The following is a 19,415-nucleotide window of genomic DNA, read 5'->3' as shown; positions in this document are numbered from 1 at the left end:
GACGGTACTCCAAGCATCTCCAAACATCCATGTCTGTCAGCTCAGAAGCAACTGTTCTCCAAGTGTCTCCATTCCAAGTTTTCTCCAAAATGTCTCCTGTTTTGAAGGACTTTAGTAAACTAATCAAGACCCACTTTGAATGGGTGGAGTCACATATGCAGCTAATAAAAAGCCGTATCCACAACTGGGTATTGTGCTGGTTTGAAAGGATGTATGTCCCCTAGAAAAGCCATGTTTTAATGTAAATCCCATTTCATAAAGGCAGAATAATCCTTATTCAATACTGTGTGTTTGAATCTGTAATTAGATCATCTCCCTGGAGATGTCTCCCAGTCAAGAGTGATTGTTAAACTGGATTAGGGGAGATGTGTCTCCAACCGTTTGGGTGGGTCTTGATTAGTTTCTGGAGTCCTATAAAAGAGGAAACATTTTGGAGAATAGGAGATTCAGAGACAGCAGAGCACAACAACATAGCCACGAGAAGCAGAGCCCACCAGCCAGTCCCCTTTGGAGATGAAGAAGGAAAATGCCTCCTGGGGAGCTTCACGAAACAGGAAGCCAGGAGAGAAAGCTAGTAGATGACACCACATGTGTTCACCACATGCCTTTGCAGATGAGAGAGAAACTCTGACTGTGTTCGCCATGTGCCCTTCCACTTGAGAGAGAAACCCTGAACTTCATCAGCCTTCTTGAACCAAGGTATCTTTCCCTGGATGCCTTAGATTGGACATTTCTGTAGACTTGCTTTAACTGGGACATTTTCTCGGCCTTGGAACTGTAAACTAGCAACTTATTAAATTCGTCTTTTTAAAAACCATTCCGTTTCTGGTATATTGCATTCCAGCAGCTAGCAAACTAGAACAGGTATGTCACATATCCATGGAGATAACCTAATCAAAGGTTTCCACCCTGCTGTATTGAGTCAGGATTAAACAGAAACAGCTGCCCCCACAAGATTGGATCAAAATTAACACATGGCTTTTCTGGGGTACATAAAAGTTTCAAACAGACTGTGTGTGTGTGTTTTGTTCTTTTTTTATGTTTAAAATTATTTGAAAAAGTGACCTTATGTAATAAATGGCCATATTTTATGTTAGCAGATTTTATGAGAAGTAGTAAAGGACCATAGCAAAGGTTTTATGAGTATATGACTATGTAAAAAAGGAAACTAATGAATGAAATTCTAGCAAATTTGGAGTGACGTGTAAAATACAATGGAAATATGTGTTTAGGTTCTTTATCTGCAAGTATGCAATATCATATGTGATATTATTTGCATGTATGCATGCAATGTTATTTTTACTTACCCGTCATCAAAATAATTAATATGGGGATTTAACAAAACATCTACTTTTCATTCTAAAATTAACATACCATAATAATAAACAATTTTAGAAATAGCAAAATGTTGAAAATCAATTTCCAATAACTAATATCAAAAGACTGCTATATATAACATTTTGGTATATTCTCTTCCATTTATTTTTTTCTCCCTAGGGTTAATATTTTTTACATAGTCATGTTCATGTCTTATACACTCATGTTATACAAAGCTTTATCACATAGGGTAATTTTAAAGAATTCCAGAAATGATAACTATTTAATCAAGTTGAGGACATTTTTAGGCTCTAAAGCAATTATTGCCATTTTGGGTTTTCGTATTGTTTGGCAATTTTAAGTGTTATTAGCAATATAGGAAACTACTGGGTATTTTACTACATCCTTGTCAGTATTCACTAAAAAAAATAAAATTATTGCCCAGTTTCCTATTGCAATAGACCCTTCTAAACCCTGAAAATTTAATGATGAGCATTACCACATATTTCAAATGTCTTCAGGAAGCTTATTATCCGAATTGGAGGAGATGTGTTAATAAGATATTCCCACGCATAAGTGTGAAATTCTAACCGTGAGTTATAAAGAAAAATATGGCATAATATGAACACTGGTTTGGTCTTAGTTTATGAGTACATGGTTGTATGTTGCATTGTTTTCTGTATTTTTTGTGTATTTAAAAGTTTCAGTATTAAATAAGCTTAGTGTTTAAAAAGTAAATTTAACTTATGATGAATGCCACTATAAAAGAGTTCAAAGAGGAATATGATCTCTTCCAAGGTGTTAAGGACCGTGTTCCTGAGGAAGTATTGATGGAAAAGGTGTTAACTATGTAAAGAACTCGAGTGTGTGTATACGTGCATGAGTGTGCGGCAGATGTGCAAGGAGGCATCTTTACACAGGGCATATTAGAGACAGGCTAAGGTTAAAGGAAAATGATAACTGTAGGGAATTAGGAATAACTGTTAGCAACCTACAGCAATCCAGGTTAAGCTAAGTCCAGGTGTTGAGGTTGCAGCAGAAGAAAATACAGCAGTAGATGGGAGGGTGCCTACTGCAGTAGGGTGTGCATATGATTTAGTGGGCAGTGATGGCATCATATAGTTCTTAATCTGATACACTGGAACAGGAAAACTGAGAGTGAGGAGACTGCCTAAGGGGTAATGAGGGGCTGGACTTGCTGTTGGCAGTGAAAATAGGAAAAGCGTAAAATAGTTAAGACCATTGTGAAAACAGCTTCTGTACGAACTGGATAACTCATTAGATGGACAAAATAAGACATGTGGTGTTGATTTTAGCAGACATATACCGGCATCATAACTAGTTATCAGGATAGAGCTGGCTGAGGGAGTGAGCCAAATAAAAATTATTTAATTAAGCTGAAAATAATACTAGAGGAAGTATTATACATACAGAACTGAATGTGCAATTTTAGGAAGGATTTCCTGTGGTAGAGATTGACTGGAAATGCAGCCAATGACACAGTGGGGTGCATATTAGAAGATACATTCAAGAATTCTGATCCTTTGTAGTCTTTGTGCTATTGCTTTATATCATAGAATCAGCCCTGTGTATGCAGGGTTTAGATTTAGACACAGTTGTGGTTAATTTTTGAAACACCAGTTAGAACGAACAGGTTGTTTTGCATTTATTTTAGGTTTTAAGATGTTTTAGTTCAGTTCAATTTACGAAGGCGATTTAGTATAGTGGTTAAGTGGACACTCTGTAGAGAGTGTATTCTGCACTTAATAGTTATATGCTTTTAAAAGTAATATACTATGGAATAAGGAATATATGTGATGCAATCTTAATAACCACTTAGGTGTGTTTTTTTTTAGAAAAAAACATATATTCTAATAGGTTTAGGTACATTAATGTTGTGATGCTGAGATGTTCATGCATGATTTTCCAGAAGTTTTTTTTTCTTGACATCATACCATCTTTCTAAAACATATTGCATCCAATGAAGTCACTTTTTAAATTATTGGTTATATAAGCTGTACATAGAAACATATTGCCATTCTTTTTAAATTCTTGAGAGCTAAACAAAGGTCTAAAGTTATTCTGTTTTGGGACATCTTTACTTTTTTGTACATGTATTTTTGTGTTTACTGTTTTCAAGTCCACATTTTTTTCTATAAATTACAAGATGCTAGGTTTCATCATTGTGTAATGCCCTACTTTCTGACGGCATGATCAAATTTGCATGTCCCATTCTGATATTGTGGAGAGATATCTGTTTCCATGGTAAGGATTATGGTGCACCACATCAAAATCAACTCCTGTGATAGGGATTGCCTTTGAAAAGCCACATGCAAATATTTACTTTCAAAAGTCCAACTAGCTTTTTGTGAAACAATAGATTAATGGTATCTTTTCCAGTTAATCAAATGAGAAGCATATAACCATATAATTTCCCATTTTGTTCTAACAGACTTCCACTGCGGTGTCCCTTCATTTTGTTGGCAAAGGCTCAAATTCCATATTGTGTAATTGTATTCACCTTTTAAATTATATGACTGAATAGGATTCTCTACTTTATTTTTCCAATTTGTCCAGATTATTGTCTCAGAGTTGTTACTGTGCTTCACCCTGAGTTCAGTAGTAGATTTCTTTGTACAGATGCCTCCATGCAAGTTCAGTAGACCCTTTAGGCATCCAAGGGACATTCTGCACATCAGAGCTTTTTCCAAGAAAATATATAAAATAGTAGAAATTTTAAAAGATAAGCTTTTCACATTTGGGATTGCTTGTCAAATTAGGAAAAAAAGAAAAACTAAAAAGTTTTTAATAGTTTAATATTAATTAAATAGTTTAATATTAGTTTCAAAAATAGCCTGTTTTTGCATTTTCTTTACCTTCTCTGATTAGTGTACCATGTTTGATGAAACAGAATAATCAAGGAGACATAAGATCAAACATGCTATTTCTGTTTGATGCCCTCTTACTACTCAAAAAGAGAGAAAAGAATAAAGAAACTATATTTTGACACATTGTGAGACTTATGATAACTATGTTTGCCTTTCAGATCCCCAGCTCAAGGGTATAGTGACCAGGTTATATTGCAGGCAAGGCTACTACTTGCAAATGCACCCCGATGGAGCTCTCGATGGAACCAAGGATGACAGCACCAATTCTAGTAAGTGATAACCCCGGATCATCAGTTAACATACTCGGTAGAAGATACAGTGCTATCTAAATGACTTGTAAAAATATATTTGTAAATATTTGATTATATTAGTTCATTTTTATAAATGTTACACACTAGACTGCCATTTACAATTTTACTTTAGTCATTTGAATGAAATTATTAATTAAGCACAAAAGAACTCTGTGATTTTAAGATGTTTTAGTAAATATGAATATTCTCTTCTTCAAACAACTGCCATATCCAATAGATGATTGTTACTTTTAATCTTATTATCATAAATGCTAGTATATTTAGATAAAAATTGATTACATGTCTTCTTTGAATTATTATTTTCTGAGGCCCAGAGGTACATATGATACTTGTGGAAATTCAAGAGCTGTAGAATTAGGTGTTTCAAATAATAGAAATTTAATTTTTCAAATTCTCTGCTTTTTACAAATATAGCATCTTTATTCTATAGGAAGGGTGTAAAGGTTGTGTACCTCTAAATACATTGTTCCAAATGTTGAACAGCTTTGTAGACTTGAGTCCATGATTTTTTTAAATAAAAAAGCCACATACCTTCCATTCTATAAATGTCTGTATTCATTTTAATATTTATTTACATATAACTTTTCTTTTTATTCTTGTTCTGTTATCTCTCAAATGTTTGTGTTTTTCTTTCATTTTTCAGTTTACACTGGCATCTGATTCTTTTTGACGTTAATATATTCTGAAATAAACATAGTTTTGCTTATCGAAAGAATTTGTGGGAAAAAATCTGATTTTATTAGAAATATATAATCACAGGAAATATTACTAATGGATCAGGAGAAGATAGGAAACTTTTAATCCAGTTTTTTTTTTATTCTTCAGATATATTACATCATTGCATGAAAAGAAGGGAGGGATTGAATGTATTTAGTCAATATATAGACATTTCCTGTCTTGAATTCTAGTAATGAGATTGTCGGTAGCACTGGTTCTGAGGACAGCTAATATTATGAAATAGACATTTGCCACTGATGTTTGCCATGTGAAAAAAAAATCAGTATTCTACTAGCTATTGTGTTTATTTTTTAGACTTCGAATGTTGTTTCATTTTCATTTTTCCTTCCATTTCTTTTTAATTTTTTGGTATATCTACATTTTCCTTCTTTACGATTTCTAATCTTGTTTCTCTCCTTGTGATCATTAAATATCCTTTTGTACTTTTAAACTTCTCCCTATTATGTTTCTTCATTGGTTTATTTTTCTTCATTCTTTTATTTAGGAAAAGAAAAAAATAAAATAATTCAGGCACATAGGAGGAAAAAGGAGCCATTTTGTTCACTAGACATATGTCAAACATTGTTTACTTATTTTAATATTATCAGTATTTCACCATCTCTGACCTATAAAAATGACAATTTCTTATGGTTCAAACTAATACATATACACTTCCTCATTTTCTTTCCCTCTTACCTCTAGCTCCTTAACTCTTCTTTGACAAAAGCCGTTCTCTTTTTCTTCTGTCTTCCAGTTGTAGTTGATGTCTTTTAGAGATTTATAACTTCTGATGTCTTTCAATGATCTCTCATTCTTAGAGTCGAATAAAAGATGAGAATTAGTTTCTGTATCTCCGATCACTGTATGAACTATGATGCTTTGAAGAATTTACAAGACTATAGGTTATATGTCATACGTATTAGGATAAAAGTTTTCAAGAAGAGAAATAAATTATAACTAATGTACAAATGCTGCTTTTTAAAAAAGTATTTTATAGTGATGTCTTCATGCACCATACAGACCATTATGCAACTGATGGCTCACAATGTCATCACATAGTTGTGTAGTCATCACCATGATCAGTTTTAGAAAATTTACATCACTTCAGAAAAAGAAATAAAAAGACAAAATGGAAAAAGAAACCCATACGTCAAATACCCCTTACTCCTCCCTCTCACTGACCATTAGTATTGCAATCACCCCAGTGTTTTCTGCCTCTTTCTGAATTATTATTTTTTTTTCCTTTTCTTTTTATTCCTCTCTCCATACCCTGGGTAAAGGGAGCATCAACCACAAGATTTTCACAATCACATTGTCACATTGTAAATGCTATATAATTATACAGTTGTCCTCAAGAATCAAGGCTACTGGAATACAGTTCAACAATTTCAGGTACTTCCCTCTAGCCACTCCAATACTTCATAAACCAAAAATGGATATCTATATAATGCATAAGAATAACCTCCAGGATAACCTCTCAACTCTGAAATCACCCATGGAAACTTTATATTGTCTCATTTCTCTCCTCCCCTTTTTGGTCAAGAAGGTTTTCTCAATACCATGATACCAGGTCCCAGCTCAGCCCCGGGAGTCATATCCCAAGTTGCTGGGGAAATTTACACCCCTGGGAGTCATGTCCTATGTAGGAGAGAGGGGAAGGCAGTGAGTTCATCTGCAAAGTTGCTTAGAGAGAGAGGCCACATCTGAGTAACAAAAGAAGTTCTCTGGGGGTGACTCATAGGCATAATTAAAAGTAGGCTTGGCTTCTCCTTCGCAAGGATAAGTTTCATAGAGCAGAGTTCCAAGACTGAAGGCTCAGCCTATTAAATTGGTTGTCCCCAATGCTTATGAGAATATCAGAAATTCCCTACCTGGGAAGCAGGATGTGAGATCTTGTTGGTTTGTACAGCTTAGTGTGATATTTATATTTTCTCCTTTCTATCCAGTCCCCAAAGGGGATTTTGTAAATACTTTTTTTTATTCTCTGCCCAAATTGCTCTGGGATATATCAGGGCAGCACACTAACCTTTACAAACCAACAAGATCTCATACCCTATTCAAGATTTCATGCAATAATGGTGTTCAAATATACTGACCATACAAATTAAATGAAATATTATGCTACCAAAAATATAAATTTTGCACCAAATAAGCATATCTACCTTTGGTCTCACACAGAAGTTGAAGTTTTAAAATATAGACGATATTATCCTTTACCCTGATTTCTGATTTATCTTAGTCCTATTTGGATCAGCTTAGTTCATTTCTCTAGTTGAATTCTAACCACTTTTTCAACATTTTTAAAAGTCGCTGTATGGAGTTATGCTAACTTTCATAGTCTCAGAGCTCTAACTCTGAGTCTCAGGTGTCACACAAATAAACAAGTTTCCATAGAATGACCAGGTTATACACAAATAGCTCAGCATCTCAGAATTTAGAAATAAGTTACAACTCAGGAATAGATGTGACTACTATAAAAGCTTACAATCTAGGAAACTTTACAATAGACCCCAAGATGATAACTCATGCTCTCGACTTCAATTCTCTGAGCTTGTATATTATAATTAGTCCATATGAGTGAAGCATGATGATATTTGGTTTTTTGTTTTTTTAATTCAACACACTGTCCTCAAGGTACATTCATCTAGTCGCATGCCTCACAATTTCATTCCTTTTTTCAGCTGTCCAGTAGTCCGTTGAATGTATCCACCACAGTTCCCCCTTCTTTCCCTCAGTTATTGTACCTCAGGCCATCTCCATCCATTGAAAATTGGAAACACTTCTGCCATACACACCAGTGTACAAATGTCCAGTCCAGTCCCCACTCTCTGGTAGGAAAATGGTTGATAATAGCTAAATGATCCTATTATAGAAGGTACTGTGACAACTTGACTGTTTATCACAGGCCATGTTAAACACTGGAAAATTCTTTTCCTTAAAGGAAGTGGCTAACACAGTTAATCCTATCAGCACTCTCATTTTTAAAGGTTTATTCCTTTAAAATTCCTATACCATCCATTCTATCTATTAAATTACAGGGTTCCAAGAACTATGGTATCTTGTTGGAAAGTGTCTTCCTCTTTTTTTGTTGTGGGGAAGCTATGAGTAGGTTTTGTGTTATTAAACTTTGTGCTTTCCATTACCAAACTTAATAGATTCTGCAAGCAGAGTAGGACTATACAGTTGCCAACATGCTAATAACTAAAACAGTGTTAAGAATTCACACACAAAAAAACCTATCATTTTAAGAATTCCTTACCTAGTAATTCAATGTGTAGAAATTGTAAATCACTTATAGTGATCCCTGCCCTACAGGTTGTAGGATGGTGATTCTTTCCTTGACTATTAGGATTACTTTTCAAAAAAATCGCTATGCTCTTAACCCATCCCAAGAGATTCTAATTTAATTGTTCTAGGTTTGGACTTAGCCACTCTATTTTATGAATACAGATAGTTATAACATGGAACTACAGTTGAGGTTTATTGCTATATAGAGAACTTAGAGTATTCCACAGAATAAACCAAAACGTAGACATCATCATTGTTCTTACTCCTCTAGGCTTGGTGACATTGCATTCTAATTCTGTAAAATACAGAGAGAGTGAAAAATACATGATTTCCCAGTTAGTTTGGCTATCTGTGATTTTTAATTCTCACCCCAGACCATCATGATCAGCTTTCAATGGTTTTCCGCATTACTGTTGCTGTAAGGGATGCACTTTCTATAATTATTCAATTAATTATAATTTCTATTGTATAAATTCAGATTTCAACCAAATACTGGAAAAATTGCCACATACTGGTGAAATTAGTGTGGTCATTTAAGACTGTTTCTAGATGTTTTTATTTTCCATACCACATTATTTTAGTCAGTTCATGATGTCTCCTAGGATTGCTCCTAAGTATGTGGCACCTACAAATACCACTAGGAATCTATAATGGTTAGAATAACTAGTTCAGAATAGGTTAGGCGAGAATAACTCTTGCATGAAAAGGCATACAATTCTGGGTTTCCCCCCCACCAAAACAAAAAACTTTAGCTATAAATCTGGGAATTATCTTATGTTGACTGTCCTTTCAAATATAAGGCAGATGAAACAGTTCATGTGTCCTGACCAGAATGCAAATGGTCTTTTCCCATGTAAAAGAAATACTGAAAGTTTTAATAGCCTAAGTACCTCCTCCACCTTATTAAATAGTAGAAATAAGCAAAATAAGCCTTATTCCTCCACAAGTGTATCTGAGACAAGACCCCCAAATCTTACTGAAGACAGTCTAATGTTAATTTGCATCAAATGGAAGCTCATATCCAAATAGCCACATCCATCCCAAGGATAATTATCTATTGCAATGGCCTGATATTTTACTTTCATCATTTGTGTAGCACAGACATCTTGAGATCTTGGGAATAGTAAGGTGTAATTGTTGGAATAGACTACAGAATATTCTTCACTCTGTTCAGAAACAAAACAAAACAAAACAAAACCATATCCCTGAAATTAAGTAGAACAAATGTATAAAGTTCATGTAAATAAATGAATTGATAGACCCATGGACTTAAGTCAAAATCGCTGCATCTTACAATGCATTTATTTATCTTTTGTGAAATGTAGTTGAGAGCCTAAACCTAAAATATTTTACTTATATTGACATCAGTGTTTTAGTGCTTTCAATGCTTATTCTGATATGGTCTTAGTGTTTAAATTTAGACTTGAGTCAAGAGGGACTTGAGTGACAACAAATTACCTTATGGTAGATAATTAATTGCTCTCTTAAAAATGTATCTATAATAAAATTTCTGAAAATTTATTCACTAAGAATGTTATTAGAAGACACAATATACTGTCAACCTATGAACCCTGGCATGAAAATGCATGAAAAGGGTGTTAAGACATTTTTAAAAAATCTAACATTGCTCTCTGCACTATGCAAAAAATATATATAAAATACTGTTTTAAAATTTATTGACAAGGGAATAAATGAAACATGGGAACATAGAAGAGTTTTTACATCCTCAGTTAGTAGAATTAAACACTTTCCCCCTTCTATTTTAATTTTCATTTGCAGTTTTATGAAATATTAATAAAGAAAACTGCCTCTTTAAAATCTATATGCCATTCAGTTTGATTAGTTCTTTCTAAATTCAGCAAATTGGCAGGTATACACCTTTTCTGCCCTGTGTTGACATATCATGCTGATTCTGCAAGAGTAATTTAGTTTGGGAATTACCTTTTTAACTGCCAACCTGCGTGACATTGTGATGATAAAGCACACCTTTGGTTTGAAAGGCCAGAATAAGCATTCAACTTGGACTTTCAAAAGTTTGTTCTTTGAGAATCTTCACAGTTAATTTCTTTTGGCACCAAATGTGTCAGTGATGTGATACTAGAATCCTGATTACAGGCTTGATTCTGTTTGTTATCCCAACAATTCTTCAAAATGCTGGAGGCAGGACTGATAAGAAGATTTATAAATTGAAGCACAGGGAGTGTGGGGGGGGATGCTAATTTTACCGATAATAGAAACTTCTTAATTATAAAGAGAAATAAAAGTGACTTAGTTCGAGTTTCCGGGAAGGTAGAAACAAATGTGTTGTTTCTTAAAAGAAAGACGCGGGGCACAAGTCGTGGCAACGTTTCGCTCCACCCTGCCCATTTGTGACAGACCATGTTTGTTTTTGCAGCGTTGTTCAACCTCATACCAGTGGGACTGCGTGTGGTTGCCATCCAGGGAGTAAAGACCGGCTTGTATATAGCCATGAACGGAGAAGGTTACCTCTACCCTTCAGTAAGTGACATGCCAGAGATATCGATTGTTTAGTCATGGTCTGCAGAATCACAGTGGCAGCAGCAAGGAAAACCAAAGTTCTGTGTCTGTCTGTTCCACTATTTTTGCTTTATGATTTGGTCTTTACCAGAATGCTGTAGGAGCTATTGATTCACCATTGTTTGGTTATATACGTATATCGGGCTGTGGAGTAATAGTACTGCCTTTTGAAATTTTGCATTTGCCATATTGAAAAAAATGACTCAGCTTCCGGAAAATTTAGCAATTTTGAAAGAGTTGACAATAGCATAATCTTTTTTATTGCTATTGAGAAATGTATTTGTCTTAGAGAGTTGCTTGTAAAACCTTATAAGGAAAAAACAGAATTTTGTGAATTCTTAAAAAAAAAAGGAAAGGAAAAAGGACAGTATATTTTAAATAAGAATTCAAGTTGTGTAAATATTTTACTGAAAACATAGACTATTTCTAAAAATTGAAATATATATCTCATATAAATCTAAGCAAGGGTCTCTGTTTTGTGTTGATGTTCATTAGAATCTGAGTACTTTTCCACCCTTATGGCCTCTTATGGAATATTTACTAAATATGTAAAATAATATGCATTCACATGTGCTGTGTTCATACATTTTAATTTAGTTAGAATTATTTCTGCAATGGGGAATATATAATTATATAGGCAATGGAGACATATGAAAATGCTTCTTTCCACTTTCCTTTGGCCAAAATTTGAGAGTAGATTCATGGTGCCTTAGAGAAAAATGCTCTTATTTGGTTTTACATGCTATATTCATACAAATTACTTAAAACCCTTTTGTTAAACATCATATCAGAAAAGGTATATGCAAGTATATACCTGTTTATATATCTGTATCTCTAGCTGTCCCTGTCTTGATATATCTATCATAAAAACCTTGGATGGAAAGATTCATTAAATGTGATATATTTTCTTCAGCAAATATGGGAAATCCTGTCAGAGAAAGATGAAATGCTGGCTGTGAGTTCCCTTCACCGTGAACTGAAAGGCACAACTCCTGTTCTTCCTGAACTGTCATCTGAGTTCCCTGAAGGGTGTCCCTGCACCAGAACTGGGTTCCACATTATGCATATTTGTTGCATTACACTAGATGAATATGCAACATATTGCAAACAAGATCAAGCTAGAATTCCCTATTATATCTTTAGGAAAAATCCGACATGGATAAAGATTGTTTTCTAGAGATAGATACCTTATTTCAGATACATCAATGTTATTGATTTGACATTCGTTCTATTTTTTTGTTTCTGTCTTTTTTCCCAAGTAATCTTTGAGAGAGTCCTAAAAAATCGTTAGATGAAATATCTGCCATAGGCATCTTGAGAATATATTTTAGCCTAAAATAAAAGTATTGGTTATGTTTGGTGCATTCCATTAACTGCCCAGTTCAGTCCCTTCCCTTTTTATATGACTTCTCCCCCCAAATCACATCTCATGAAGCCAGCTGATGGCAACGGCATTTGTTCCAGTTCCAGTTTTGGGCTCGTTTAACCCATTGTTTTCTAATTCTTTGATGCTCCAGTAACCTGGTGTCTGGGACTCCCATTTGGTTGTTTGATTCTCTGATTTACAGATCTTGGTTTTCACCTCTTTCTCATCTGTGGCTTTTTGCTCTGATTTACAGATCTTGGTTTTCACCTCTTTCTCATCTGTGGCTTTTTGCTCTGATTCCAGGGTCTTGTAAGAGGCATTCTATTTTCCCAGTGCCAGACCTAAGAAATCCCCTCCACCCAGACCACATCTTCATAACCTCAGCCATAGTGCAGGAATGGGACTTAGGAAGATAAAATTCAAAAGCTATTTCGAAAGCTCTATTTTTATTAATATGCTTAGTTTAAGTGCTTTGTTTGTTTCAATATAATGAATTTTGAACAAATATATTTTGAACAAATATATTTTGAACAAAGAATGTTTTTCCACATCCAATTATTTATTCTATAAATAGTTACTGAAAGTGCGCTATAATACTACTATAGCATAACATAGTACATATAGTAATATTTATACTTATATAATAATAATAGCTAGTATTTATATTATACACCCTGCTGGCAGTGTTCTGAGCACTTTACATATATTAACTCTTTTAATCAACTTTATAACTTTAGTAAGTAAATAAGTAAAGTTGATTGCACCAACTTTAGTACAATAAGTAGGTACTATTAAAATGAGGAGATGATGTATAGAGAATTTAAGAATCTTCTAAAGATCAACCACTTAGTAGATGAAAAAGTAGGGTTTGAGAATAGTTGGGCTGACTCATTAGTTTACATTTTTAACCCATTCACTGTACTAGCTCCATGTGCCAGGACTATCTATAAATTCAGAATGTAGGCAATATAAAAATCAGATCATATGGCCTGGTACCTATTTTAACAAGAGATTATAAACACATGATGATGTGATGAAAACTTTTAAGAAATTGTTGCCTAGGGAATAAAATTAATTTCAGAACAAGTACTAAGAAGTATAGTTTAAACATAATGTCTCCTTTGGAGATTTTAGAATAAAAAAAAATAAAACCTGATAGAAAATTATGTTTGTCATGAAAAAGTTTGATATTTTATACAAGGTGTTTAATATTCTTGAAAATTGTTACATTTTGTACTTGAGCTTTAGATTCTAAAAGTTCCAGTGATAATTGTTAACTAGGAAATTTTTAAGTTGAATATTTTTTTTAAAGAAAACTCCAGTTAAACAGAGATGTAAAACTTAATAAAGATTTAACTCTTGGAAATGAGTAATTTGTTTAATGCTTATCATCACTTTAAAGAATATTGCTTAAAATTTGCCCAGTGTAATCTGGTATCTAATAAGGGACTATTGAGTATCTATAAATTCAGAATGTAGGCAATATAAAAATCAGATCATTCAAGAGGAATTCCTTTAAATGTAAATTCCTCCAGTGATTTGATTCAAAGTGCACATCTCTCCATTTGTATTTCAAGACATACTCTCATAATCCCTTGCCATCCAAATAAAGATATTCAGTATGTCAAATAATTTCATCTCATGGGGACACAAAAAGGTGTCTAGACTGAGATGTAAAATAATCACACTTCCAATGTTGAAGACTCTTTATCTCTGTGGAATCTCTTCTTCAGTGTGACAATAGTTATTTCTGTTGTGATCATTTTGGTTGTAATACGTTACTTGATGATGCGTCTCAAGAGATTTCATGTCAGATATAAACCAGTTGCTTGAAGGTAAAATACAGATCTCAAGGTCACAGAACCAGGCTGGCAAACAAATGCTTTTTGTTATAGGATTAGAGAGGTTAAAATGATGGTTAAGACCAATAATAATAATAATAATAAAATAAAATAAAAATAGTTTAACCAACTAAATCTATTTATAATACTGAGAGGAATCGTCAAATTTTCCCCTCAATTTGTAACTCTGAAACATTAAGAAAATCCTTCATAGAAAGCTGAGAGTTTGAATGTACATTCTGAACATTGAAGAGAAAATTGGAACAAAAGGAAAATATCGGTGAACACTTGGTCAGAGATGAACAGTTAAAATGAATTTTTTTTTTTTTTGACATAAGAAAAGGAAGAGGGGGAGGAAGGGAAAGGAAAGAGAAGAGAGCGATGATAGCGTGGATGAAGTCCTGGCTGGGAGCAGAGCAGCTGGGTCTTGGATCTGCCATCCAGCAATAGTGTTATTGGATCTCACAGCTTTGTTCTCCTCATTTGAAGTCTACTCAGCTTGGGGAGCAGCCTTTCGCTGCAAAACTAACTAAGCAGGATTCCAAGTTCATCTTGTTACATACCTTTACGAAGGACAATTCTCCCATTCTTCATCTTTCTGAGTGAGTCAGTTTCATTCTCTTAAAAAGTATATTGAATTTGAGACGGCTATTAAAGTCCCTGAGAATTCTAACAATCCATGACTCTGTCTACATGTTTTTTGACACACATAACCTCCAATCCCTTTTGAAAATACATCTGCAACATATATTTATTCATTCGTGTGTGTGTTTCATTGGGATTATGAATTGTGCCTAATTTATACAGTTTCATTCATCTGGTTATATTTCATGTCAGGGTGTTTCTATTTCTTTTTATGAAATATTAAGTGACAGTTTCCATATTTACACATTATTTTAATGTTTTATTTGTTATATATAAAAATATCTCTTCCTCATTCAATTTTCCATATTATGACTCAGTTGGATATATCACCCATGTTAAAATGGCTTTTAACCTCTCTTGGTATTTTGGTTGACATCATTTATAGTAATAAGGAAGCGAGCGTGCTAATTTGTCTGATTTTCCTCCTGATAATTATTTCAACATTAGCATTCGTTTAATTCCGTGGTCACTGAGCAGCAATGCCTAGAATGTAATTGATGAGGACAAATGCAGACATTCTATTTAGTGTCACTGATCAGAAGTAAAAGCAATTGAGACACAAATGCAAATGGTAAGCTATATATAAGGAATTTTAAGTAAGCATTGGACAAAAGAAAATCTGAGATCTCATTTTTCAGTTTTTAGGTTAATATCAGGTAATAAAGAAAAATAAATGCCCTTTATGGCTATTAAAATTGCAGGGCCATTTGGTGGAGCATAGAAGGAGAAATTGAGGTAGAGAGTGGAAAAGATACTGAGTGTCTGCGAGGAAGAAAGGAAAGAGAAATGAAAAGGAGAGTAGATAATAAATCAGTAGGAAGATGAAAAGTAGGCGGTATAGAGAAAAGAAAGGGAAAGGAGGAGGTATGGGAGAATGAAGCAGCAAAGAGAAGGAAATAAAACATACCACAAGGAGAGCAGAGGAGGAGCCATGCCTTCTTCTCAGTCTGCCCCATTACCTGGAAACCTGCCCTGCACCTCCAGCCTTCTACCAGTGAGTGGAAAAAAGAAAATTTGCTCTCTTTTAGGTCCATTCCAGAATTTCTGACCCCACCAAAAATGCTTCGTGTGCTCCAGCACCATAGTCATGTTCACCTATTTTCTCCTTGCCCTAACCTCCAATTCCAGAATGATGGCTCATGTGGCTAATGTTATTCCCTAAGCAAGGAAACAACATGATCACATTTAACTTCCAAAAGATTGCATCTTGTGGCGGTGAAAATTAGCGGAAAGACACTAGTTGCAGCCTAAAAACCATCGAAATAGTCCAGATGAGGAGGCTAAGGAACTAAATTAATTAGGAAAGCAAACTAAATAGGGCTTGCAAATTATATAACATTATTTGGTTAGTTTAGACAGTGTCTGTGTGTGTGTGCTCTCACAAGTGTGTGTGCATCCGTGCGCATGTTGTGCCTTGAGGTGCATCATTCATCTCCAATTATTCACAGTACCAAGCAGTCCTTTTATTTATAAATAATAACTTTGTTTCAGGTCTTTGAAACCTTTGCATTTGAAACCCCTGAATTAGATACCGGAAAGTATATGAGATATTTGAAAGTGTTTTCTGAGGAAGAGGTGGAAGAATTCCCTGGCTCTGAGCATAGGAGTGACAGAGTCATGGTTCACGCTGGGATGTTTTGCTCAGTCATTAGGTAAGATGTGACATCTTTTACTTTGAGAAGACGAAACTCAGGAAGAAGAAGGGGCTGGAGGGAAGAAGTTGCCGCACTTGGTTTTGGACGTTCTGAGTTTGCCATAAGATATTGAGGCAGATTATAATGCTACTGACTGACTATTGGATGTGCGACCTCATTTATCCTGGAAGAAACAAAACTAAGGGCTGTTTTAGAAATAGTGTGCAGATAGAGAAAGAATTGTTCTGTAATGGATAGTGATTTTTTTTCATTTTCTTATGAACATGAGGCAAAGAGACAAAGAAATGGGTCAGTAAAAATGAATTTAAATACTACATAAACTATATTAAATAGCATGACTTCTTCAGAAAACTTTCTAACATGTAACATGTTTTCCTTGATCCTTGGGTATATATAAAATAGGCTATAGAGGGAGTTCTGGATACTGGGTAATGAAACTGAAGACTACCTGAGTTAAATTCAGAACTTCCTCTTTACATAAATGATGCTAATAATATGGAAGAAGGAATAATAGACCTTTAAATCCCTTTGTAATTGTTCACAAACCACAAGGCATATAAGACTTCTTTCGCACAGCATTAGAAATATCCGGATTCTAGAAAATTATGCGAACGGATTTCACGATTCCAAGTTAGTCAGTCTGAAAAGCTTCATGAATAAAAAATTTGAATATGTATTCCAGTCATTTCTGCTGCAGGCAACTAAAGGAGAGCACGTCATAAACACAGTCTACGTCAGACTCTCAGAAAGCATGACTTTGCAACTGCAAACTTGTATTGTTTATTATTATAATTCCTATTATTTATGCATTTTTGGCTCAGTTTAAGCCCTACGAAGGAAGCAAAAGTGGATCTTGCCTTTCCCTTTGATCAAATGGATTGGCCTTTGAGGAAGAGCATGGAGAAAAGTTCTAGAATGCTCTTCTCACTCTGAGAAAGAACAGGATAAAAAAAATAGTCCCTTTGATCACTAACATAAAATAGGGAAGAATTTTGCTGAGACTTGAGAAAATGAAAAAAGGGAAAATAGAAACAAAGTAAGGGATTAGGTTTCGATTAATAATGCGAATTTTAAACACTGAAAAGAAGATGTAGTTTACTGAAGCTGCATCAAGTAAAACTCAAGGAGTGATTTGCCTGAATCAGTCAGTGCAGGGAAGCTGGTGGCTGCTTTATAGAGGAGCGTGGGCCAGATCAAGGGCATTCTATATGAACAAGTTTTCAATGTCAACAACTCTGGGTCGTTTTAGAATAAATGCTTTTTAGATTTAAAAATACTAGTAAAATAAATATATCTATATTTCGTAATATATATTTTTTCCCTTTTTCTCTTCTAACCACTTGTACTCTCTGAGACTTGAGTTTGCTTACTTCTATGAAGGGCATTCCCACTGAGGTCTCATTTCTGGAATGCAGGAGACTTCCTTCTTCTTCTGTTGGTAATGAGCAGGCTGAGTGCATCACATGTGAGATGAGCCTACCTTTGAGTTTATCTTCTTTGTCCTGCTTAGAGAGTGGAATAGTCCCATACAGACCCATCATTACACAAATTTCTTAACTATAGAAATTTGGTACTAATAGAAATAGAAATTATGGTACCTAACCATAATAGATACCTAACAAAAGTTGGGCACGTATGTCTGATAACTAAAGTGTCCATGTTTCTACTCAATAGAATTATTCATAAATTAAATATAGGCTGAAGACTCAAGTTCTTGGTATGGGTATGTATATTAACGAATGGATGAATTTATTGTTTCAACAATCTTTATTATATACCTTCCATTGACAACTACTGTGAAATATGTGCTGCAGCTTCAAAGTCAGATGAAAATTCCTGGTTTTCAAACAATGAAAAGTCCAATAGCTAAGAGTTAATCATTTGGAGAACATCTTGACTGGATGAAATATAAGATTCCTCTCTTTCCTCAGACCCTTCAATTCTGTGACTATTCCTCAGTAGCCATGGCTGTGTAGGAAGTCTTCAACTGATGGTTCTGGATTAATTATAGAGTCAATTTCCACAGCAAATTTCATTAATTTATTCCCTGAGTAGCCCCATATTAATTAAAATGCATGTAACTTATTTTTTGCCTTCCCACTGAAAGACATTCTAAAATGGCTATATGTGCATTAATGAAGTAATGTTGTCTTCCTCTTAAGAGAGAATCACAGGGCAACAAAATAAACCCTAAGTTCTAGAAAATGTTGCTCCCTCTTAAACTTGAGCATTTTAAAGCAAGAGATAAAGATAATCAGAGAAAAGGCATTATTATTTTACATGTTCAGAAAATGACATGAAATAATTTGATTTTAAATTTCTTTTTCCTTTCAAAGAAATTTTTTTAGAAGTGGATTGTAAGTGTTGCTTGTAATTTTAACCTGATTTTCTCCAGGGGTGAAAACGTTTATACAAAACTGTGAATAGTAGCAAAATTTCAGTTTGATTGAAATGTTTCCAATTTTTTTTTATCTGTAATTATGGATTGTGCATGGAAGATGGTGGGTAGTGCAGGGAGTTTTATATAAAGAAGTTTCAAAGACTACCTAAGAGATTGAATCCTAAAATGACAGATGAAATAAATTTGAGAATCAACCATCTCTTTATTTTCATTGTCCCCACAAAACATTTTTCAAAGTTTAAGTAAATGATAAGAAGTCCAATATACCACACAGTGAATGACAAATCAGCTTTAATATAAAGCAACAATAAATAACTATTGATATTTGAAGCAGAAATTTGCTTCTTTAAAAATTTGTTTGTGTATGAGGAAGATCTCATGACTGAAAATGCAACATGCCGTCTAATTAAGTAGATTGATGAATTCTCCTTCAGATTATTTTACTTCT

The 19,415-nt window shown here is 34.2% G+C and overlaps 1 protein-coding gene across 5 annotated transcripts in view; it reads left to right on the top strand.

Moving 5' to 3' along the window:
- The window catches only part of FGF14 (fibroblast growth factor 14), a 636,992-nt gene that overhangs the window by 474,643 nt on the left and 142,934 nt on the right, over nucleotides 1-19,415 (top strand). For all 5 annotated transcript variants that reach the window (XM_077158611.1, XM_077158613.1, XM_077158612.1 and 2 more), the window contains 2 exons: nucleotides 4,364-4,474; nucleotides 10,917-11,020. In XM_077158611.1, coding sequence (XP_077014726.1) covers nucleotides 4,364-4,474; nucleotides 10,917-11,020 — 215 coding nt within the window. The remainder of the gene's footprint in view (nucleotides 1-4,363; nucleotides 4,475-10,916; nucleotides 11,021-19,415) is intronic.

This window comes from Tamandua tetradactyla, chromosome 4 (assembly GCF_023851605.1).
Source record: "Tamandua tetradactyla isolate mTamTet1 chromosome 4, mTamTet1.pri, whole genome shotgun sequence".
Lineage (NCBI taxonomy): Eukaryota > Metazoa > Chordata > Mammalia > Pilosa > Myrmecophagidae > Tamandua > Tamandua tetradactyla.
This window is presented reverse-complemented; position numbering and strand designations above follow the sequence as displayed.